General features: G+C 42.9%; 1 protein-coding gene across 1 annotated transcript in view; it reads left to right on the forward strand.

Annotated features, from left to right (window-relative positions):
• ALK (ALK receptor tyrosine kinase) overlaps positions 1-23,918 on the forward strand; it is a 314,119-nt gene that overhangs the window by 58,941 nt on the left and 231,260 nt on the right. The window contains exon 2 of the mRNA XM_061350549.1: positions 23,535-23,654. Within this exon, the coding sequence (XP_061206533.1) occupies positions 23,535-23,654 (120 nt within the window). The remainder of the gene's footprint in view (positions 1-23,534; positions 23,655-23,918) is intronic.

A 23,918-nucleotide genomic window follows, 5' to 3' on the forward strand; every position in this document is an offset into this window, starting at 1 on the left:
TAGCTGATGGTCTCTTTCATGGTTTACATGTCCCTTATTGGCATTGGCTGACTTGAGGACCAGGACCAGGTACTTCTTCAGCTTCTGCAAAAGGCAGCATGTTATTTACTCCGAACAGTGAAGAATTTTGCTAAATATAATGCCACCAAGGGAGTTGAGAATCCACAGAATGATAAAATCTGGTCACTAGTTAGGGATATCGACCCTAACAAGTAAAAGAAGTAAAAAACCAGGTCAACACCCTCTGTCTTACACATAAAGAACAAGCAGGTACATGTAAAGTTTCACACAGTCATAAACAGCTCCACATCACTGAATGGGTTCTGCTAATGAGCCCCTGTACTGGATCTGCTCAGTCCTGCCCCATACCAGGGGACACCAGGGAGGCTGTGGCCAGTACTGAACTGCTAGACCCTTATGTAGAGCAGACTGCTAAAAAATGAGGTGGCTGGTCCTTTGAGGATCAAAACCCCCTCTGGTTTATTTTATAGCCATTAGTCACAGTTGTTCTGTTGCTCATAGTTAATAAGTTAGTAATAACAGACAAAATGCTGACGAGTCTTGTGGTGGTTGTCCTTAGTATATATTTGCTTTTGACATTCAGGATAATCTTAAGTGTGTTTTAAATGTCAGAAGAGGCATCATGAAATGCCAAGACAGTGTCATCTCTAGCTTAACTGTTTTATTCGTTTGAAACACTTTCATCCAGTTTTGGTTTGAAATGCTTTCATCCAATCCATTTATTCACCTCCTCCTGTTTTTCTGTCCATCAGGAACCACCTTTACTTAGCAATAATTTTTACATACTTGGAATTCCACGTCTTGGCATCATGTATGAGCTGCCCTGTGTGTGGGCACGGTATTGAGTGTGTGTGAACATAGGAACTGTTCTAGCTTATGGAGACACTCAAATGTGACTAGCTCAAATTTATTCTGGTAGTGAAGGTTGCAGCTGTTTGTACTGGCTAATACAAGGCTACTTGTAAGGCTTCCCTAAAGCTCACTTGGCCTGAGGAGTCATTGAAGAGTTACTAAATGCAGTGCAGGATTTACCACCCAGCCAAGTACCAGTGTCACATACTTTACTGTTTCTAGGCCTTCTCCAGCATCCTTCCCCGTGCTTTCTTGTCTGCTATTCAAGAAACCTGCGGTTTTATTCTGCCTTGCTTCTCTCCAGCTCCCAAGATACTGTCTGTATTTTCCCCCTGGACAAAGGCTGCAATGGGTCTTACGTGTCTACAGGGAATTATATAGGAAAGCCTTATGCTGTACAGATGCACAGTCACTGCTGAAGAAACGTGTGTGCTGGGAATATGATTAGTTTCTGTTGTGTGAGCAAGGTTGAACACAGTTGGGGTTTGCTTTATTAGCAATAAACCAGTATTTCTGTAGTTTTAATATTATACAGTCTGTGATATTAGAAGTTACATCACCTTTTAGGTCTTCAGTTCAAAGGTTCGAGTGCAGAAGGTTTTTTAGTTTGCTGAAAAGAAATTCCTTGCTGTTCCAGATTTAATAGTAAATAGCACTTTCAGCTTCAATCGGCACTGGGGAAAGGTGCTGTGTTAAGGCCGTTATAGTGTTGCAATTGTAAATGACCAGGGTAGCAAACAAGGAGAGAAACTCAGGCACCAGCAATGTTCCAGTATCCACAATGTTCATTCAGCTGTGTGTGTCTCCCCAGGGTGGTGATGCTGTGCTGGGAAGTTCTCCTCATTTGCCTGGGCAGAATGATGGAAGAGAGCCCCAGCCCCTTTGAACTGAACAGGGAACATGAGTTTTGGGGTGATGTGAAGGGAAGGGTGGATTGTGCTTTGAAAGCCAGGAAGAGGGAAGGGAAGTCTCAACCATGTTGCCAGCTGTGACCTGCAGCAGATCCCAGGCCCCCAGTGGGATCAGACTGACTTGAAGCAAAAGAGAGATAAGGGGAATTGCATCTTTCTGCAGCACCCCAAAATCCACGTCCTGCAGGTTTCACAAGTTGTGATATTTGGTGAAGACATAGTCCAGTACCTTGTGTGAGCCTGATGGTATTGCCCAGAAGTAGATGATGTTGCGTTCAATCCATGAGGTATTTTTCATTGTGGTTCCAACTGTGTGCTCAGAGGTATTTGCAATGGAGAATAGCTTCTTGATGTATCGTTGCTTTTTAGGTATGCTTCAGTGGGATTGAGACAGAATTTCTTGACTTACTCTACAGCAGTGTGTTTATGACATAAGTAGTGAAGAAATGCCCGTGAGACGCTATTATACTTACCTTCGAGATGATGGATTGGTTCTTCCAGCCACAAAGCCCATTGAAGGGAGATCAGAAGATAATTGACTGTCAAGCTTTTGAGCAATGTTAAGGTCAATCACTGCAGAGGTCAGTTTATTTGAACAATGGGCCCGTTTACAAAGGGTTACAGGATGCTAATAATAATTTTTGCTTTGATGGAGGTTCTTAACATGATCAAGGGAAAATTAACTTTTAAATGTTAAGCTGAAATATCTTTCTGAAATCTGAAGGCTCTCGGACAAAGAACCAGCTTCATTTTGTATTATTGCAGCGCAAGATTTGAAACAGATATCCTCTGGAAAATGCCAGAAGTCAATGCTTTCATTGCATACCAAGAAGAATTGATTTTTACCTCCTCTCAGCTTAATCTGCAATGTGTGTATGTATACTACATGCATGTATGTATGTTTATGGGTTTGTTTTCCCATTTTTCAAGGCTTGAGAAGATAACTTGGTGGGAATACATAAGAACATGACTGAGGGAAGTAGCCTGACTGCGTTAATACTGGGGGGGTGGGGGGAATCTGCTAATAAGCAGAAGAGTAGTTAAACTACCCAAATTCCTGAGTCTTCTGTCCTGAATCGCTATTGAATCTAAGGCTTAGGAAACTGCTGATCAGGCTCTGGAGCAGACTGGAACAGCTGGGCTCAGAATAAGACCTTATTTTTTTTAATGGGGCTCACTATAGCTTAAAAAAAAAAAAGGAAGATACAATTCCTCAAACTTTTTTGTGCCCATTTCATGTACATGCAAATGACGGGAAAGCTGTAAGACCACAGAGAGCCAAACTGTTGTCTATCCCCTGTTTTAGATCATGTACATACTACCTTTCTGTTTTCAAACCAAGATTTCTGGTTAAAATCAGCATGGTTTCTAGGTCAGTCCATTTGTTGCGTGGTGTTCTTTCTACCACTTGAAGTCATCACGGTCCTGCTTCCAGCAAATTGTTGGAAAGCCCTGATTTTGGCATCTACACTTGCTGAGCCTCCCTAATTCTCTTGCTAGTGCGTAGTGTTTGAAAGGGAGAGGACACTGCATCACACGCATACACTCATGAAATTAGGCTCTGGTTTTAGTATCTCTTTATTTCTGGTGTGTATGTAGAATGACACAGTGAAGCAACACTGGGGGATATTCCCATGTCTGTCAGCCCTCCTGTTCTGCAAGAGTTCTTTCTTCTTCCATTAGTTACTAGCACATTTTGTCAGAGGGCTTTCAGGGAGAGCTGCCTCCAGGTTGCTCCTTGGCTGCCTACAAGCACCATTACCTCTGTTCTAAGGGTACCGATCTCTTTGGTTGCTGTGGCAATAGCCTTGAGTAGTTTCTTGGGGCATTGGGGATCATCGGGCCTGTTTGCTGCCATCTGCTCCAGCCAAAACCAAATCTGTAAGACAGGAAGATAGATGCTGAAGGAGTCAGAGGGAAGTTGGCAGGCTGTGTGGAAAAATAACCCAAACCAGGTCTTGTTCCTATGATGGGAGTCCAGCAGAGATTTAAACAGCTGTCAGAGGGGTGGCTGCAAGACTGTGTCTAGTGTTAGGAATGCTCCTTCAGGCAGGTCTGTGTGATATTTTGCAGGCAGATGAGAGTGCATGTGCTAGTTCTTAGCCTGCTGGCGGTTCTGTGACCATAAGAAAACCATAGAGCCAGTGTGCCTGCTGAAAGGGGGAACATGTTCACCTCATTTGGCACTGGTAGCTAAAGCTCAGTGTTACTACTTTCTTACCTTAGGGTGTCCAAGGCAAGGGGGGCTTGCAGAGCAAGTTCACACCTGCCTGCAAAACACCTGAAGACCATCCACCTGGGATGGATCTTGGCAGCTTGAGAGAGATAGAGTGGCCTCCCAGGCTCCTAGTCATTTTCCACTGCCTAAGTGCCTCAAAGAGGTGAGAAAACATGCAACGATCCATTTCTTCTAATTAATCACTGCGCTGTGGGGAATTAGGAGACTGAATTAGTTCCCCAATATCCCTGAGAAAAGGGAACAATCCATATACCTTTGATTTTTACATTAGTCTTCATTCTTTTCCTGTCCCGTGCACTTGAGTTGGAACATTCTGGAGCAGCATTTCAGTTTTATTGCTTTTCCTTCTTTATGACATTTGTGCAAGCTAAACCAAGTTTAGGGAGGTAAACAATGCCTTCATGCAGTTGTTTTGCTGTCTGGTTCTCGAGTGCTAACATATCCCTGGAGTGTTTGTGTTTCGTGCTCCTTAAAGGAATACTTACCGCTTGGCTCCCAGTCCAAACAAATGGGATCCTAAGAAACCTGAGGATTTCCAGAAGAGTTTAGCTGCATAAATATAATTTCAAGACTGGGACAAATGTTCACGTGCTGCCGTTATGCCATCTTTGTATGGGGAATTCTATATAATGGGTTGTGGAAATTTGGTGAGGAGCTGGCTGTGACCCTTTCTGTATGAGTGCCACACAAATAATGTCAATGGGGAGAGGAACGTGCCATGGATGTGAAGCATAGAATCACAGAATAGTTAGGGTTGGAAAGGACCTTAAGGTCATCCAGTTCCAACGCCGCTGCCGTGGGCAGGGACACATCACGCTAAACCATGTCACCCAAGGCTCTAACTCCATGTAAGGCATGTGCTGAAACAAAACTACTGCTCTGCACAAGCTCCTGGGGTGCTCAAAGTGAATCTCTCTGGCATGTACAAAGCTGACTCTGTTTAGATTCCTCTGAAAATCCACACCCCATCTGAAAGAGAAAGCATGGCTCATGTACAAGTCCAGGTCTGTGCAAGACTCCTGGCTAACCTGGAGCCTCAGTGCATTGGATTCCATGCAATGTCTGTATTTTCATGTGCAGCAACGGGTGATCTAGAGAAGGGGGAAGAAGCAACAGCAAGAAACTGCTGTAGTGCAAATAATGCTATGAGTTATTTAGAAGCAGTATCAACAACCTGTATGTTGCTGTATCTGCCTCAGTTCATCCATCTCTATTGAACAGCCTTTTCACTTGTGTCTGTTACTAGAGTTATAAAGTATCTGATGATAATGATTGTTCTCTGTATGCTCAGATGTTTTCAAATTGTTGGCTACATCCTAAGTTTCTAAATTGAGACATTTTGAACATGTGTATTAAGTAGTGTAAAAAATTAAAGGCTTTGTATATCCTCTTTAGTTTTTGCAAGCTTAAATGATGGCACAAAACATGGCAAAAGAGAAACAAGGCTTCAATGGTTATATGATTTGTAGAAGGTCACCACAGACAGAAGCAGAAGTGAAAGACAACTAGGAACACGGTAAGGCCAGGAGTCATGTCCATAAGCCCCTAACAAGGTTTGTCTAGGAAGGGATGAGTTATCTTGCCTGTGTTCTAGGTACGCTTTGAAAGATACAATAAGTTTCTACTACGTGTGTTGTGGTTTGGTTTTGGTTTTCTTTAAATATGGTTGTTAATTATTTCACTGTGTCTCTGGTAAACTTTTATTCACACCCTTAGGAGTAACGGATATGTTATGTACAGAGATGAGCAAATGATTGTAGCAGTGGCTTCTTAGTTGCAAGGCAATAAAACATTATGATAGTCATTTGTAGTGTTGTACAAATATATAAGTCTGTTCATCACATTGTCCAATGCTAATGCATTTATAGAACTACAAATTCCATTACTTAATGCAACTGAAAGGACAGAGGGCTTTGGCAGATAAGGGAGAAATCCCAGAGTTCTCTTATTAAGAACCTGATGTCAGTTCAGAAAGGCATGGTATATCTTGTTTTAAATATTCAACCAACCAAAGCTGAACAAAGGGAAAAATAACAAACTCAAGAAGGCTTAAGTTCTGCTTCAGGGAATAGGCAGGTTGCATAGAAAGGCAGAGGAATAATTGTCTGCTAGGCAGACCTGATCTCTGAAACAGTCATAGCTTCAAAAAAATGAAACTCAGACTATTCTTACTCTTACTTGCTGAAGAATAAGAAGCCTTATATGCTGCAGTAGGTTGTTCTAGAGATAATTTTATTGAAGATTAGCTTTCAAAATATTACCATAAGTTATTTTTTAAGACATTCAAGTGGGGTCTGGCAATTTCTATAGTAGTATTCAAGTTAAAATGATACTAAACTCAGATGGCATAGATCTCAGTGTTCTAGTACAGATATATGCCTGTGCTCAGAGAAAAGGCTTCCTTAGAAACCTTCTCCTCCAGTGGCTGGTCATGACTGAGGATGACTCCTAACAATATTGAATGTGGAGGAGGCAGCTCTTTTGCCTACCTGGAAGGCCTAAAGCAGAGTAAAACTGAGCCTGAAGGCTGCTGGATCTGAGCAGGATCGGGGAGCAAGCAACAGAAAGTCAGGAGGGCTGGAGCGGAGGTAAGGAGCTGATGCCTCCCAACATGGTTGCAAGTGTGTGGTACTCTCTGTGCCATCTAAAGGTCTGAGCTCCCCAGCCTGACTTTTCACAAGCTCTGCTGGGCACACAGTGGGACTGGAGAACATGCATGCAAGTGTAATACTTTGCAGGTCCTCCAGAAAATTCATGAGCCAGGGATAGGGTAAACTGGGGGGAAAGGAAAAAGGGAATCAAGTTATAAGGGTAGCTTAGAATTGAGAGGGATTCCTATAAGCAAAAAATTGGAATCAAGTACTTTTTTGTCCTGTTTCCCAACTCCCAGGGAGCCAGAGTTGTCAGAGCTGCTCTGAAAATGCCTCTGGGTGCCCACTGCTTAACCAGGTACTTAATGACACCCAGGGACACTTTGGCACCTCTGCCCTGCTGCAGATGACATGCAGTCACTTCAGAAAGTGCCCTTCATTGTGAATGAAGATAAAGACTGGGAGAGTGCTTTAAATGTGTGTATTTATTTTCCTGGTTGGTAAAGAGAAGCCTTGAAAGACACTCAAGAGTGAAGTAGAATAATCAAGCAACTCATTGATCTAAAGTTAATCTGCTGCAACTGCCTCAGCAAGTGCTAAAAATGGTCTCCCTTCTCTCTGTTCTATAACTGAGGAAACGGCTTCTGCCAATATCCCTCTAACACCAGCAGCCCTTGGCGCTTCGCTCGGTGTTTGGGCAGATCAAATGAAACTCGTTTGTTGTTATTGTTTAAGATTAAGCTGTACTTATAGAATTACTGGGCATTATTAGGCCGGTTTCCTAGAACACAAATAGAATGAAAAACAGAAATAAAAAAGAGAAAATTCTGTTTATTTTTCATGCAGAAGCTTAGTGCTGAAGTTTGAGCCTCGGCTGTTCTCAGCAGTGAATTATACAGGGCTGTATTCTGCAAAGAAGCACCAAGAAGCTTTCTTAAGAACATTATAATTGTTATACAAAGGTTCTATATATTATACAAAGCCTTCAAAATGTTGCCCAAATGCTTGGAAGATGTGTTTCAGGTGCAAAATAAGAGCACATCTTACCTTTTAACTTTGGGCTCTGATATGGAAACATGAGCAGGTCTCTTAAACTGAGTATCTGCTGCTCCATCTGCAAAATGAAGGTACCGAGTGCTTCAGACTACCCAGGGAAGCCAGAAAAGGTACCTGTAAGGGAAATACTTTAGTGCAAACCTGCTGGGATTCATGTAAGTTGAATTTTGCTTTTGTGCTATCACTGATGCATTCAAAATAGGTTTTCTACCGAGCCATCAGAAATCATAATTGTCTTAAATGAAAACTCATTGGTCCTCTAAGGCACCTTGAAAATGCACTGTGGCCCACAACAATTAGTTTCATAGAGCTCAGAGTGATTCAGGTTGGAAGGGAACATGGGATGTCTCGTGGTCCAGCTCAAAGCAGGGCCAGCAGTGACTTCAGACCGGGTTGCTCAGGGCTTTGTCCAGTCAGGGCTTGAAAACCTGAGCATCTTCTGTTAGCCCCGATCCCACCTCTGTGTCATTCTCACAAGGATTTTCTCTCTCGCTCTGTTAGGTCCAGTCAGAACCTCACCAGCTCCACTTTATGCCTATGTCTGTTGTTCACCCACCACAAAGAATAATAGAATCCCACACTGGTTTCAGTTGGAAGGAACCTTAAAGCTCATCCAGTTCCAGGCCCCTGCCACAGGCAGGGACACCTTCCACTAGAGCAGGTTGCTCCAAGCCCCGTCCAAGCTGGCCTTGAACACTGCCAGGGATGGGGCAGCCACAGCTTCTCTGGGCACCCTGTGCCAGGGCCTCAGCACCCTCACAGGGAAGAATTTCTTCCTAATGTCTGATCTAAATCCCCCCTCTGTCAGTTTAAAGCCATTGCCCCTTGTCCTGTCCCTACAGGCCCTTGTAGAAAGTCACTCTCCAGATTTCTTGTCACCCCTCTAGGCACTGGAGCTGCTCTAAGGTCTCCCCTTAAGGAACCTTCTCTTCTCCAGGCTGAACCAGCCCAGCTCTCTCAGCCTGGCTCCACAGCAGAGCTGCTCCAGCCCTCGAAGCATCTCCATGGCCTCCCCTGGACTCACTCCCACAACTCCAAGTCCCTTTTGTGTTGTTGCCCCCAGAGCTGGACACAGAACTGCTGGAGAGCATCACCAGAGCAGAGGGTGAGAAAGCCTCCCTCAAATTGCCGGTCAGTCATTTTGATGCAGCCCAACACACTGCCAGGTCATGGGGAGCTTCTTGTCTGTCCCAGGTCCTTCTCCTCAGAGCTGGACACCTCTGCAATAAGCTGCACCTCAGCCATATTCCCCTGTGTACTGGGGTTCCCCACAAGCTATCCCTTCCCTGCGCTGAGGAAGCCCCACTAAGCTTCTCCTTACAAGGCGAGTGCTCCTGCCCTGACAAGCTTGGTGGCCTCTCCTGAACTCTGTCCAATTAGCTGACATTTTTCTTTTATACACCATTATACTGGGTGTCCCAGTCTGCATCCAGTGGTCTAACAATTGCTGAGTAAAGGGAGCTGATCACTTCCCTCAATCTATAGTCTGTGATCTTCCTCATACCGCCATCTTTGCAGTCCTGCTGGCCCATGCACAGCCTGCTGTGCCTCAGGGCCCTTTTCAGCAGAGCTGTTCTGGAGCCAGGCAGTGCCCAGCCTCTATCCCACAGGGAATTCCTCCTCTCCAGGTGCAGGGCTTTGCATTTGTCCCTCTTGGATTGCATGAGGTTCCCGTTGGCCGATTTCTCTGGCCTGTAATTGTCCCTCTGGATGGCAGCCCTGCCCTCTGGCATACCAGCTGCACCCCTTGGTCTGTGGTCACCCATGTTTTCCTTGTTAAAGGAGGTTCTCTGGTTTGCAAACTTCTCCTGTCTTTGTTTCCAGCAGTGAGTAAACTTACCCCTCAAGCTCCTTTAGCTCACATATACCTGCCAGCTCACAACTTTCTGCAGTTAGAACCAGAACAGCACACAACTATTACATTCCTCCCCACCATCCTTTCAGGATGAAATTAGGTTCCAAAGAACATTTGTTGCTAAAAAAAGAGCCAAGCCTGGAAAAATCAATACACTGACAAAGGAAACTTTGTTTCTCTGATTCTGCCACAGGATGCAGGCATTAGGTTGTAGCCCAGTGTTTTACCAGTTCTCTATTGCCTGGAGCTCAGCCACTAGTAAGATACTGGTAGAGGCAATGCTTAAGCCACACAGAGGATTTTTTCATGTCTTCAGTAAAGTGTATCCCTGATGTTTAGCTGGCACATGGAAGCTTTGTGTATTAGCAAAATCTTTGACTTTTGACCCCATACCAGCTATGGATTGTGCTGGATTTTGCTTCTTCAAACCAGCTTGCAGGCAGGTATTGTAGGATGTTTTGCTCTTACTGCAGGACTGGGGCACGCTAAAGTCAGGAATGCCACAGCATCCTGATGAACTCCTCAAAGGACTGTAATTCACTACCAATCTTAAAATGCTATTCTACTCTAGAGAATGACTAGTCAAAAAGGTCCTTATTTAATCAATAGAGTAACTCCCCGTGTACTTTCAGGCACACATAAAATCTGTTAGTGACAACATGATGGCTTTTATTGCTTTTTACTTCTGTTAGCATTGCAGAACCAATTCAGCTTTGAGCAAGCTGAAATCTCCACCTTCCTATATTATATCCACCAAAAATTATAGCTGGCACAGCACGGAGGCTCTCAGGCACCCTGGTGCTATCAATAATGGTGCTGTTAACCCAGGTTCTGGTGAGCAACCTACCCTGACCACTGAAAGCACTGGGACTGCACAGGTTTTACAGAGACCATTATTTCAGTTTACAAGGGTTTTACAACTACGTGTACTGCAAAAGGACAGAAGAAACCCAGCTTAATTTTGAGCCTACGTTGCATTTGCAGGTTAGGAAATGAGTGCATTTTTCATGTGCTGCTGCTGCATTACTATAAAGTTCCATTATAATACTTTTACACAGCTGATTTCTGTGCAGCAGCTACATAAAAAAATGGGAAATGTCATGCAGTTTGGTTAAGGAAGCGATCACTGGGATACTGACCTCCAACACCTGCAAAACTGGATGGAAGAAGAGAACCTGTGTGCCTGCAGCATTCTGCTCTCTTTCTGTAGCTGGTAAAGGTACATCTTGAATCTACATTACTGGAAAAGCAGCATTACCTGGAAGAGAAAGGAACTCCAGGACAAAAAGAAAAAAGGAAAAAAAAAATCCAAACAGATTATCTTAAAAAGTTAGATGAAATTCTGAGCAATCTTGCTTATTTCATCCCATAGCAATTCTGATTGTCCAGTGTCACAAAAATAGACCTCAAAGTAGCAGTTTGGATTTTGATTACAGCACTGTGATTGACCTGTCAGTGGTGATAGGTCTGTGATAAATCCTTTTCAGACTACACTAGAAGTGACATCATACTCTGCAGTTACCTGACATGAGATGATACAGATCCCTCCAAGCCAGGGTTCCAGTATGGAGCTTGATTTAACACACCTCAAATCTGAGGAGAGTTTAACTGAAGTGGTTTGACTTAGTTTCACTTTTAGTGGATGTACTGTAGGAAGCTTCCAGCTCTAGTTGATCATCATGGAAATGGCAGGTTAGATGCTGCTGGAGATGCCCAATTGAGAAGTGTCTTGAGGAGCAAGACAGACTGCATTTCAGAATAGGAAATGGAGAGGAAGCAGGGAAAGTTCTTGATGCTCCTATGGTCAGAAAGCAGAACTACCAGCAGATTAAAACTTAGAGCCAGAGCCAGGGAGGTGAATTTGCAGCTCAGGCAGTCTGTACAAGGAGATAATGATGTTAATTCCTGGGAGTAGTGAGCTGGATTCTGATCAACCTAGTGTAAGCAGGTGTAGTCCAGAGATAGCAAGGATCAGGAAAACAGGTTAATTACTATTTTTAGCAATGCAATAAGGGCAGACTGGACAAGGTAATGCTATTTCCCTGATAAATGTTAGACTGTGGATGCTCAGGGAGCACAAACATCTGAGATGGTGTCTGCTAATCGAAAACCGTGCATGAGCTGGACAGAGGCAAGTTTCATTCACAGAAGAATATACTCAGTCCCGTGCTGTGAGAATCAGTCTGTTCCTACACCTTGCCATCCCTTCAGTGTCCTTCCATTGCACCAGACCAAGATTGGCCCTGGTGAGAGGCACAATGCTAGGGGAGAACCCCTCAGAGCTGGTGCTGCCTCTGGTCCCAGCTCAAGGGCTCCCAGTTCCTTGTTGATGGGGTACAGTCATCTCCACAGCATGCAGGGGAAAGATGCTCTAAGACAGCAGTGTGGTGTGCAGCGAGTATTTTAATGCAAGGTAACTCTCTGCAACAGTTTTGAATAACAAGTTACTTTTTACAAGGGTATGTAATGACAGACAAGGGAGAATGGTTTTAAACTGAAAGAGGGGACATTTAGATTAGACATTAGGAGGAAATTCTTTACTGTAAGGGTGGTGGGACACTGCCACAGTCCAGAAACACTGCCCAGACAGAGACACTGACACTGTCCAGAGAAGCTGTTGGCTGCCCCATCCCTGGCAGTGCTCAAGGCCACATTAAACAGGGCTTGGAGCAACCTGGTCTGGTGAAGGTGTCGCTGCCCAAGGCAGGGGGCTGGAACTGGATGGCTTTTAAGGTTACTTTGAACTCAAACCACTCTGTGATACTCTGATTCTGTGAATACAAATACTTACTCTTCATGTAGTTTTGTAGAGTTTCCAAGACTGTCTCAAACTGTAGTCCTGGGTAAGGCATAGTCAATTCATTAATGAATTCTGGCGGGCTGGCTGCTAAGGCTGCCATTTATTTCTACTTGCTAAGACATATGACAAGGTCCTTTAAAATGCCCCAAATCCTCACCTGGTAGTTTCCATGACTGTCAGTGCCAGCAGGATCTTAGGCAGGCCTTGGAAAGGGTTTATAAAACTATTCCAAAAGACTTCTCCCAGTTGGAAACCAAATTGGTGAAAAGGATGAATGCTTTTGCCTCCCTGATTGGATGCAAACTTAGGGAATAGCTCTCTGCAGCTCCACACACGCCAGTTCAGCTTACTGCCTTCAGTGATGGATCAGCTGTGTGCACCGTAAGCCAGTTAAAGCTGCGGGTAGGACTAACTGGGGTGGGCAGCTTGTAAACAGAAAGACCAATTTTTTTTACAAAGGAAAGGAAAATGTGTGTGTTTCATTCTGAAGCTGCCTGCCAGCGTGATCAAGGAAGGGTATGGATGTATGGAGCAGTGGCATCATTCTGGTGGGGATTGTTGTAATTCCCGCAGTGGGTTGCACTGTGTCTGACATGCAGCTCCCTCTCTGTCAATAAGAACAAATACTCGCCTGAAGTTTGTAGCCAGCAGAGATGTTCTTTCACTTGAATGTTTTATGAGTTTCCCATAGCTGTGCTCAGCCTGCTTGGCTCTTTACTCATTTTATCAAAGGACCTTGTTGACTCTCCATGAGTTTATTCCAGACTGGAACCGAGCTGGTTCCAGGTCTCTGTCAGGGGATTCTCAGAGAGCTGCTCCGGCAGCTGCATAGCAAAGTCGTATCTTGTCAGATGCATAAGAATTAGAATTAATGAAGTTGTTTTCTAATGGCAGATTTTCCATCAGGAAGTATCATTTTGAAAACTAGACTTCATGTGGGAATCAATCAAGTTACCCAAAATGCCAGCGTCGTCTTCAGGCTGGGAGAAAATCAAAATGCAGTGTTTTGACCTTACCATATGAAGCACTTGGATGATTTACTTCATTTGCAACTATACTATACTGTAAAATTGCTATGAAACACTTAAATCTTAATTCCTTTACACAAAGAAACATTTGCTCCCAAGCTGTTTTCCTGTATAAGATTGTATTTCTAGGAAACCTCCGTTTTATTCTTGTACTTTCCAACATGTGGAATGGAAAAAAAGAGAAATCCTGGATTTTTCTGTAAAGCAGGAATTCAGATCGCTGCTCGCATCCAACACCTATTCAGTACCATGGGCATTTGAAAGACCAACTGGTGCATAGCTGGAGCACCACACAAAGCAAACAAACAAAAACACCCCAAGGGCTGAAATCTGTTCCCAGTAAATATTTGAGTAATTTCAAAGTATTCATCAACTGCGGGGCTCTCCATGAACAATCTGCAAACAGGCAACGAGTGCCAAATCACAAACACATTGTTCATTGCAGATAGTTTGCCTCGTCACTCTGACTGAGCTGCGCGTTACTACGCAGCCAACTGGTCTTCTTAAACAAGCTTGTTACCCTTTGCTGTAGTGAAAACTGCGTGTGAGGAGCAAGAGTACAGAGTTTAAGGGAGCAGATACTTTGAAAACCTTAAGCTTGCTTAGATGTTTCTCCATAAAAATATTGCTTTTTGGCTAAGGATTCCCAAGCCCCGTGAGCAGAATTGGTTGCATTTTAATAGCTGAAAAAAGCAAGGCAAAAGGAGAAAGTACACAGTTTATTTTAGATCCCACTGCAGAAAAGAAGAGCTGGGAATGCAATTAGCACTCTTGAGTTCCAGTTCACAAAACGGTATCTATGGGATGGTAAGTTGGCTTTTATTTATAATGGGTATTAGTGTGGTGCTCATCACAGAAGGCTCTCTATAACTCAGAAAACTTCAACTTAACCAGTTTCCGTAGCAGACTTACAATAAACTAAATCTGTTGTACCCACTCTTTCTCTTCTAGATGCAGAAAATGAGGCATACATTGCAAATTGGTCTGTGGCATTTGAGGCTGGCAGTGCTGTCTCAGCCTTTTCTGGCCTCCTCTCGCTTAATCTGTCACTCTTGTCATCATCTCTAAATTCACCTGCAGAGCAGCTGCCCAGAGTATTTTGATTGCAAGTTGTGCACACAGGTAAAACATTGCGCACTTGGAGACTAAAGGTCCCCAACCCAGAAGCAGCTCCCTGTAGGCAGCTTGTGATGATTCCTCTTTGATTATTGCTTAAGGACCGCTGCTGGGAGCCCGTTATCCCAGGAGACTTTCTTGGGGAAAAGCCACAGAAGGAAGCCTTCTTGAAGAGGTGTCATCTGTCATGACAAGTTGCCTGTCCTGATGAGTCTGGTGCTGAGACTGTGTTATGATGACTGATGAGGCCATCCAGAGCAGTTAACTCAGCCATTTGTAATCATTTCTCTTACAGGCCTTTTGGTAATCACTTTGGGAAATTCTTTTTGAACAGTGCATGCTCTGGGTGGGAGAGAAGTGATTTCTCTTTTGTGGGGAAGAATTCAGATAGACATAAACTCGGGGAACAATGCAAACCAAAATCAGTATAAAATACCTTGCTGTCCTTCTGGATATTCCTGCAAGGCTGTTTTGTTTTGCTTGTGTACATTACAGCCCCATCCACACACTGGCTCTGTTCCAGATGTGCAGAATTTCACTTCTGCAAGATAGAGTGAAGTTTGGGTTCAAACTTAAACGGGAGGTTTAGGTTAGATGTAAGGAAGAAATTCTTCCTTGTGAGGGTGCTGAGGCGCTGGCACAGGGTGCCCAGAGAAGTTGTGGCTGCCCCATCCCTGGCAGTGTTCAAGGCCAGAGTGGACGGGGCTTGGAGCAACCTGGTCTAGTGTGAGGCATCCCTGCCCAGGGCAGGGGGGTGGAACTGGGTGAGCATTTGCAGAACCTCCTTGAGAAGTACTTCCACATCTAAATACCTCACAGTTGCAGTCAGAGATGCTGTCCTTTACCTTAAGCAAAATTAAACGTTGCAGTGAAATCAGACAATATAAGCACATTGGCATCTTTCCCAGTAAAGGGAATATGAAGTAGTTTTTATTGTTACTGCCAAGACAGCTGTGGTTTAGATTGAAATAGTCATCGCACCCTTTTGCTATTTCTAGAGATAATGCAGCTTGCCTACCAATAACAAATGTCTAGTATTCCCTCTGGTACCAAAACACCCTGTGCATTTGTTGCTATTCTGCAACACTATATCTTAACAGAAGTGCCTAATGCAGCAAATAAATGGGCTTAGCCATACAAATGGCAGGAAATTCATAACTGTCACAGCTTCACAGTTTGTGTCTGTTGTACATATGTAGGGCTTTGTATAATTCCTCAGAGCATTCACTTTCTGTTTTGATAACAACAGGCGTATTTTAAGATTCTTCTTCTAAAATGCCATCTTTGGATTGCAAGGTTTCAGAATGTAACCCCTGTATTAAAGCTGGACAAAGCCTCTGGAGCTGCACTGACCTTTCTAAAGGTGTTCTCCCTGTCTGTGTGGAACAGACAAGGCACACTTCCTATGGGAGGCTTCAGGATTTCTGCCTCTTTTGTACAGGAAATCTCCAGTTTTTACCTAAAGTTCCTGTATTTTATTTCCCTTGCTTGTGGCCTGTTTTAAACGTGAAGGGCTGGGGATGTCTCATTTAAAAGTAAGCCCCTGGATTCGTGTCCTTATATATGGGACTATTATTGAACCTTTTTCTGCCATCTTTCACATGCACTTGTGCAGTAAGCTTGGAATTTCCCTCTTCTTACTGAAGCAGTAATACTGATAGTGACGAGGAAAAATAAAGCTGACTTATGCCCCTGCACTTGCTTTCTCCAAATATCCAGTATTTACTGGCCAGCATTTGCAGGTGACATTGTTGAATGGTTCTAGGTAGGGAAGCAGGGCCCGCTTGTGCCTGGGGTGGGCTTATGCCCAAGCTCAGCGCTGCAGTGCAGTGGGAGAGAGGATTTTAAACGCTCAAGTCAGGTGTGACTGTAGGTGGATTTGAGTTGGATGGGGGGCATTTGGTTGCTGTATATGAAAGGAAAAAAGGTTTCATAAACTTTGTTACAAGTGTCTCCAGAGCCAGAGGTACTGACGTGGCATGAAAGTGTGGGAGGAGAAGTGAGTTACCACCGTTTTCATCCTGATCAAAGCGGTCTGTAAAAGGGGATGCAGGCTGCCTTCTCTGAGGGTGAAAAGCCTCCTGCAGAGCACAGAGATTCAGATCTCCTCCAAAACCTTCAGATACTCATTCCCCAGACATTTAAATGTTCAAGGAATTTTAGCATGTAGCTTTGCCCACTGACACTTAAGAAATAACAAATAGAAGTGAGCACTGAAAGCCACACCTTGAAAATAAGAGAGACAGATCAAAAGGAGATGTTGAGAAAAATATGAGCTTGTATTAAAATTTGCAGGGACTGGGCCACTGAGTGTCTAAATATCTGTAGCTGTGTTAGCACTGGCTGCTTTGTGGTGTAAGTTTGTTATATGCATTCTGGTTTAGTACACAGTCGGTGTACAAAAGAGGGTTTTAAGTGTATGAAGAGCAGGAGGTTGTTTCTGGGTTGGTTTCTTTCTTTTTTCCTTAATCCCATTACTTAAAATGATATAGGAAGTGTGCAAATCTGAAGAGGGCCTCCCAGCTGGGTGCACATGTTAAATATAGATGTAGCTATGCAGAAATCCAAGGTAAAGTCACTGTATGGTTTGAAGTCAGTACGTGTAATGAATTATTAAAACACTGTTAAAAGAACCATTCTTTTTTTTAACTTGAAAGCCTGGCCGCTGTGCTTCTTCTAGAGGTTATGTTAACTGAGTACAGACTAAGGGAAAGTACCTGTAGAGGAGTAATCTGACACATGCAAATAGAGAATATATAGGCTGAAGACACCAGCTGGGACAGATGAGCATCAGACTGGAACCCACTTATGACAGATGAGAAGCAAACTGGTATAGCTTATATGCTGGTATAGTATGGGGTATATATATGTAGTATATATACTGGTATAGCAATCATGGTCGGAGTTGAGAGCAGTTCAGTTACTAACAATCAGTCCTTTGTTTTCTCTCTGTTGCCCACAGAGATGCTTAATTGTGCTGTAAAAGATTGTTACAGCAACGATCAGTCTACTGCTGGATGTTTTTAAAGGTTCCTTGTACACACACAGATGAGTAACAACTTTAAGCCATTCCTACTCTGGTCTGTAATTGAGATCCAGAGCTCTTTGTAAGTAAGTCATGGCCATTTTGTGGTGTCTTACTAAGCAGGTCTTCAGCACCTGCAGAGCATCCGAGATGCAGTAAGTAGTATGCTCTAGGTGGCAGTGTATTTTTAAACTATAGTAGTTGAGCTGGCTGGGAGATAAGCTTGGTCATTTGAAGGGGGGGTTTGTAATGCTCTTTTGCATGCCACTTGCTTTCAAAGTAGAAATTCAAAAATACATTCGATTTTACAATACATAGATTTTATATATTTATATATCGATTTTACATGCAAATACTAAGAAGAAGTCACAGAAAGCAGCAAAGAAAACAGGATGGGTTTCCCCTGGTTTTTCTTGATAGGAAAGTGTGGATTATTTTTTCCCCTGTAATGATCATCAACATGTGATTCTTTGTCAATATTTCCCTGTCTCAGTGCCCTTAGTGGGATTGTAATTCAGGTGTTCTGTGCTCCGCTTCATCCATAAGCCAGGTTTTGATGATGAAACCACATCTCGCAGACTTAAGCAGCCTCTCCTTGCATCAGTGGTAGGTAGAGGGACTGCCTAGTGGGTAGAAAAGAATGGAGCTGTGCAGTAGTTGTTTGCTGACTGAATGAGGCAGGCTTGAGGCAAGTGTTTTTTCCAATCAAAAGCTATGAAAAGCTTATGAAAAGGAAATGGGGAAAAAAAATTACATTGGGGGGGCTAAAAGAACACTTTAACTAAGCCTTAAAGACCAAAAAGAAAAGTCATCACGGCCAGAAGGATAGCACAGGTGTTGAGTTAAATACAGTTTTATTAGTGACACATGCTTCACGTACGGGAAGTGTATGCTATTCCCAAATTTACACATCAAGCATCTGCCAGTCAGGTTGTTGATCATTTCTATGCCTCATGCAGTACCTCTGACTGAACCCACCATCCACACGTCTGCTACAGCCCACTAAATGCAAATTTCTCCTCTGCAGCAACCCAGCCCAGGCACTGACACACATACTATCCTTTACTTGCACTCATCAGGCTTTCAATATGACATAAAATCATTGTAACATGATGCATTATTAAATATGTTTCCCAGCTAAAAAGATAAACTTGACAGACTGTCAGCAAACGTTTTTGTTCTGTTGAAAAGGTTTGCAAAAAGGAACCCTGGAGTACATTCACCCATTAGTGTAGCTCACCACCGAGTCAGAGCAAGAAACTGCATAGAATGAGCTTGCCCTTTGCTCGTTCTCCAGCTTGACTATAAACAGGCTGTGAATTTGGCTTCTGAATGTCATTTAGGCAGTGATTTGTATGAGCACAGCTGAGTCTATGCCTTATTCACAAAGCCTTTACTTGGCCTGTTTGTTGCTATTAATGCTTCTGGGTCATCTTGATATAGTGTAGGTTTTGCACTTTCATGGATGACTGGGTATGATTGTGGATGGGAAAAGGGAAAATTAAAGTTTCTGAGAGGCTGTGTGACTACTATTAGTGTGATCATGATGATCAGTTATGAACTTGAGATCTTACCCTGAGTTCTTAGGCAGCCTTTTCCCCTCTGGTTGCATCGCTTTACCCCCAAAACTGAAACCAAGAACTTCTGTGGGGCCAGGAAGTCAGGATTCCTTTATCAAGGACCTCTGGGGTGTACCCTCTGAGCTAGACAGAGGCAAGCCCGAACATCTGGCTGCTCACAGCCAGCCAGGACTTCATAATAGCCAGGTCCTGAGAACTCTTTTGCAAGATGGAGATGTTGGGCTTCAGGGCCCTGCAGTGTTGGATCTGCCTCTTACCAGGATGTCCTTGGCCTGCCCCTGGTTCATAGGTTTCCATATCTCTCAGCTGCCTGTAAGGTTTTCTGTTCGTTTTCATGAAATGAAGTTCCATTGGTCCCAAATAGATAAATAGATTTGGGCCTTTTTTTTTCAGTTGGGGAAAAAGATAACTGTGTAATATCTTTTCTATGGAAAATTGCTCCCTTTTCCTTAGAACTGGAATAACCTCTTCTGAAATATCAGGCTTTCCCAGAGATTGGAAAATCCAGATCGTCATGGGAGCTGTTTCTAACCACATCACTGTAATATTTCTAGTAACTACTCCACTGATTGCTGTTACTAATCAGCATCACAGATACTTCTCATGTTGATATCTGATACCCACACAAACAAATATGAATGATTTTGAGATCTTTTCCCAGGTGTGGATGCAGTTGAAAGTACATGGTGATCTCTGTTATTAATTACACATCTGCTGCAACCCTGAAATCTAGAGGACAGGTACATGCAGATTTGTCACCTCAGATTTACCACTGAGAAGCTGGGAATAATGCAGCTCAGCAAAGTGAGAAAGCTTATCTACTGAGTAATGAAGCAATATCCAAGGGCAGTAATAAGCAATATTCCGTTACATGCAGGTGCACTTTTTGGCTAAAAAAGGCATGGGTGTTTTGATAAAAATTCAATTACATTTCTGCACTGCACAGGACTTTAGAAAAGTGCCTGCATAAATTGCTGGGGATATTTCTTCCTTCTTCCAAAAAGGGCAAAAAAAAGGGAGTTTTTGTTTAAAACTGACCCAAGTCAAAGCCTTTCTTGTTGTTCCGTTTTTAGGTGAACACGGGTTATTCTAGTAAAGAGGTATTTTTCATTAAAATAATACATAAATATTTTATGTGATGAATTGGTAGCCTTGAGGCTTGACTTCAGTACACATGAGCCATTTGTGGGTTTATTACCGAAACTCTTGGTGAGCTGAACGAACTTCACATCCCCTAAGGAGATTCATTTGTACACGTTTAAAACCAGAAATGTCAAATGTTCTCTTCAGGTGCATGTTTCTAGCTGTGATGGAGTACCTTAGGTCAGGATTTGGCCCTGGATATTCCTTTAGGCAGGAATATCAACGAAACCTCTGTTGCACCTTGCTATACTTCTGGCTACTAAAAATGGAGCTGTCAGCTTCCAGTTGCTAATCCATTAATTTCTATTAAAGGTTAGGGTTACTGTTGGCAAGTGACAGAGCACCCTGGTCCAAACAACTGGAATGGGGGAGTTGCCTATTTAAAAAGGAGACAGAGCTTTCTTAGTGCTTCTTGGCTTCTGTATGAATTGGTTTGGAGAGGGCTAAAACCCGTTTATTTTGTCAAATGGCCACAGTGTTAGTCTCCATTTGCATTACCCTTGCTGCACAAGAAGCGTTTATTTAGCTGATACAGTCTTCTGTTATTACCTCTCTGGATGTATAATGCCCTGGAGGGGGAAGAGGAAAGGTCTCTCCTTTTCCTAACCTATAGCTCACTCTGAAATCAAATCATTCCTCACTGTGAAGAGTAGCCTCTTGGCTATACAAAAACCTTTTACCCAGCATCTTTCTCTGAAGATAACTTAATTGGGAAAGATTCATAACTTCTGATACAATCTTCTTGTCTTCAAGTTCAGACCAATAGCCCAAACAAATCATTTGAGATGAAGTTCCAAAATTAATCCCAAAGAATATGAGCAAAAGGAGTTCTTAGGTTAAAATAAATTGAACTGAATCGTTCCATTCTTTAAAAATAGAGAACTTTCAATTTCTTAATGTAATCTCTTATGTATCTCTTCTTGCTGGTAGAGGAGAGGTTCAGGTGCCTGGGCTGCCCCATCATCTGCTCTGACATTCAGCTTTATTTTGTGTCTCAATTTCCTGCATATACTGGGGACAGAGGGAACGTTTCCACTTAGCTAAGGCTGAAGGTAGGCATGATTTCTGATGAATGCAATGTGTAGAGGCATCTTTCTGAGTGTGAGGAGTGCCAGGAAATTTGGGGTAATTTGGTTGTGTTTCTGGTTCCCAGCTAAGGTTGGTCAGGCCAGTAGCAGGGATTTAATTCAGAGTTCTGTGCCTGCAGAACTCAAGATGCACCTCAGTGGCTTTCTCCCAGATTATTTTGCCGTGGGAGGAGGTACGGGACACAGGTCTGGTTTTCCAGGTTCTGACCCCAAGGTTTGGCTCTTCATCAGTACTGAACACGATGTCTGCATTCATTTGGGTCTGCTTAGGGTAAAGAGGCTGCAGAGTTCTAGTCTGTGGGAGACCCATTATCTGTGTTCAGGTTATTAAATCATTCCTTTTTCGGTGAGTCACTGGGTGCAAATGTTATAACAGGGATATTGATACTGGTCAGACATCTCGCATCAGGCAGATCACGCATTGCTTTTAAAACCAGCTTATTTCAGGAGCTCATTTTTTAAAATATTCTTCTTTTAATTATTATTCTATATTACCACTGAAGTGAATCACATTTGTAGGAAATAATCCACTTTTAGCAGCTGTTATAACTGTTGTAATGAACCCTGACATTATTTGCCACAACCAGCCTTATGAGGGAAAGATGTGTCAACTATGTCTTGGTGTTAGGAAGAAAAAGCCAATATAGAGATTATTCCATAGTTACCTGTCACTTCATCATTCACAGCTGAAGGCAGCACACTAGGTTTGGTACCTACCCTTAAAAATCACTGATCTGATCTGTGTCGCTACATTGCAGACAACAGTAGGGGATATTTACTTACTGGACCATAACTTAGCAGGTTTAATTGTGCCATTAGGGGTATAAAATGTTTCCCACTGAAGAATAGCTTGCAATACAGCGTGAAGTCTGTTCTTATCTTGAAGATTATTGCTCTAAGCAATGAGCGAGAATTACATCTCTTAATAAGAATGGTTCTTTCTCTCTTGGTTTCCCTATCATTACTCAGTTACAGGAGTGTTCTAACGATAAGAATGCACTGACAATGAGAGAGGGCACAGCTGACACTTGGTATTTAAGCTCCTGACAAGTCCCTCTGAAAGTTTCCAGTTTTTCTTCAATGGAAGTGAGCAGCAGGGCTAAGCAGAGCTTTAACACAATCAAAGCAGTGTTTTCCCCAGGCATCAGCCATTTACCTTGTTTACTGTTATCCTCTTAACTGTATCTTATCCCTTACCGTTTGTCCATCCAAGAGGGCAGTTCCTCAGCACTCTGAATTAATTATTACCCAAAGTTAGTTAATTCCTATTGTTACAGGAAATTTTACCAATCTTTATTGAGGTATTACCAACTTGTTTTGCTGTTATTGCAGCAGAGCTTAGTGTTGCACCTAAACTAAAAGAATAAAAGCAAGCTACTGTAGTATTCTCACTTGAGAGAAATAGTATTTAATAGATCAAAAATGTGCTTTTATTTTTTTTTCTGAATAACAAATTCTTTATATCTTCTGTGAGAAATAAGAACATATCAGCAACCCACAGGTTTATTTTGTTCCATCAAACCAACTTCCCAAACAAAAGTCTTGCCTGCCTGTATTTCTACAAAGTTAAATCCTACCTTTCCCTTCAGGACCTCAAAAAATGAGATGAGAATACTCAAGATCCTTCAAGTTATCTTCAGAAAATCCAACTTAAATATTCACAGGGAAAATCTGTCTTTCAAAGCTTACAGAATTCTGCTTTGCTCATTGACCTTGCATGTTGTTTCACATAGTGTTTCACTTTGCACCTCTAATATCATTGTGGTATTGCAGAATTAGTGCAGGTTTGTATTGTTCTGGGTCTACTGTTTTGCCTGTTCTAGGCCACTGTCATATTCTCACCCCCAAAAGCACTGGGTTGTTGAACAGAAGCTGGGCACATGTTTGCCTGTGTATACGATCTCCTCATGTTAACAAAACCTAGAACCAAAACCAAACAAATTGAGGGGCCTTTTCAGGTCAAAGAGAACTTGGCTTGAATGTGAGATTAAACTTGGCAGTTTTTGAGGTGATGATAATTTTGGGATGTAAAGCAATTAATCTCCTGTCTTCCTGAGCACACATGTATTAGGAAGGAAGAACCAACCAAGAAGTATTTGAATATTGGTGCATGTTGCGTATGGTCTATAAAGCTGTTTAAGATCTTTGCACTTGATGTGTAGCATATAAACGGCTATGTCATACGTAATGTTTGGTTTTGATATTAGTTTTGTTTTTTTTTAATGAAAGGTCTGAGCCCTTCGGATCTCCCAGCAAGCAGCCCACCTCTTCCTCCTGGTTACTCTGCTTGGAACTTGACCTGGGTCATGAGAGATACATCCCCTTTCTTTTCCCATAGAGGACGACACAGTGAGTAGCATTTATATGTTAACCTCCAGAGGCTGTAACTGCCTGTGGATATTGGTATACTACTGGAGCAAAACAACACAAGTCAAATGATGCATGATGAAATATCTGTTCCGTCAGCCCCCGAGGGTACTAATAAGCCCTATTACCCTTTACCAGGTGTTGCTGGGGTCTTCCCCACCCTGCCCGTAGGCCCAGGAGTCCCATTTCAGCACAACCCGCCATGGCCTTGGCCATCACTCTCTCTACAGAGGTACCTGATGGCCT

Source organism: Neopsephotus bourkii, unplaced genomic scaffold (genome assembly GCF_033783945.1).
Source record: "Neopsephotus bourkii isolate Nb327-2 ecotype Australia unplaced genomic scaffold, CSIRO-AGI_Nbou_v1 NB_518, whole genome shotgun sequence".
NCBI lineage: Eukaryota > Metazoa > Chordata > Aves > Psittaciformes > Psittacidae > Neopsephotus > Neopsephotus bourkii.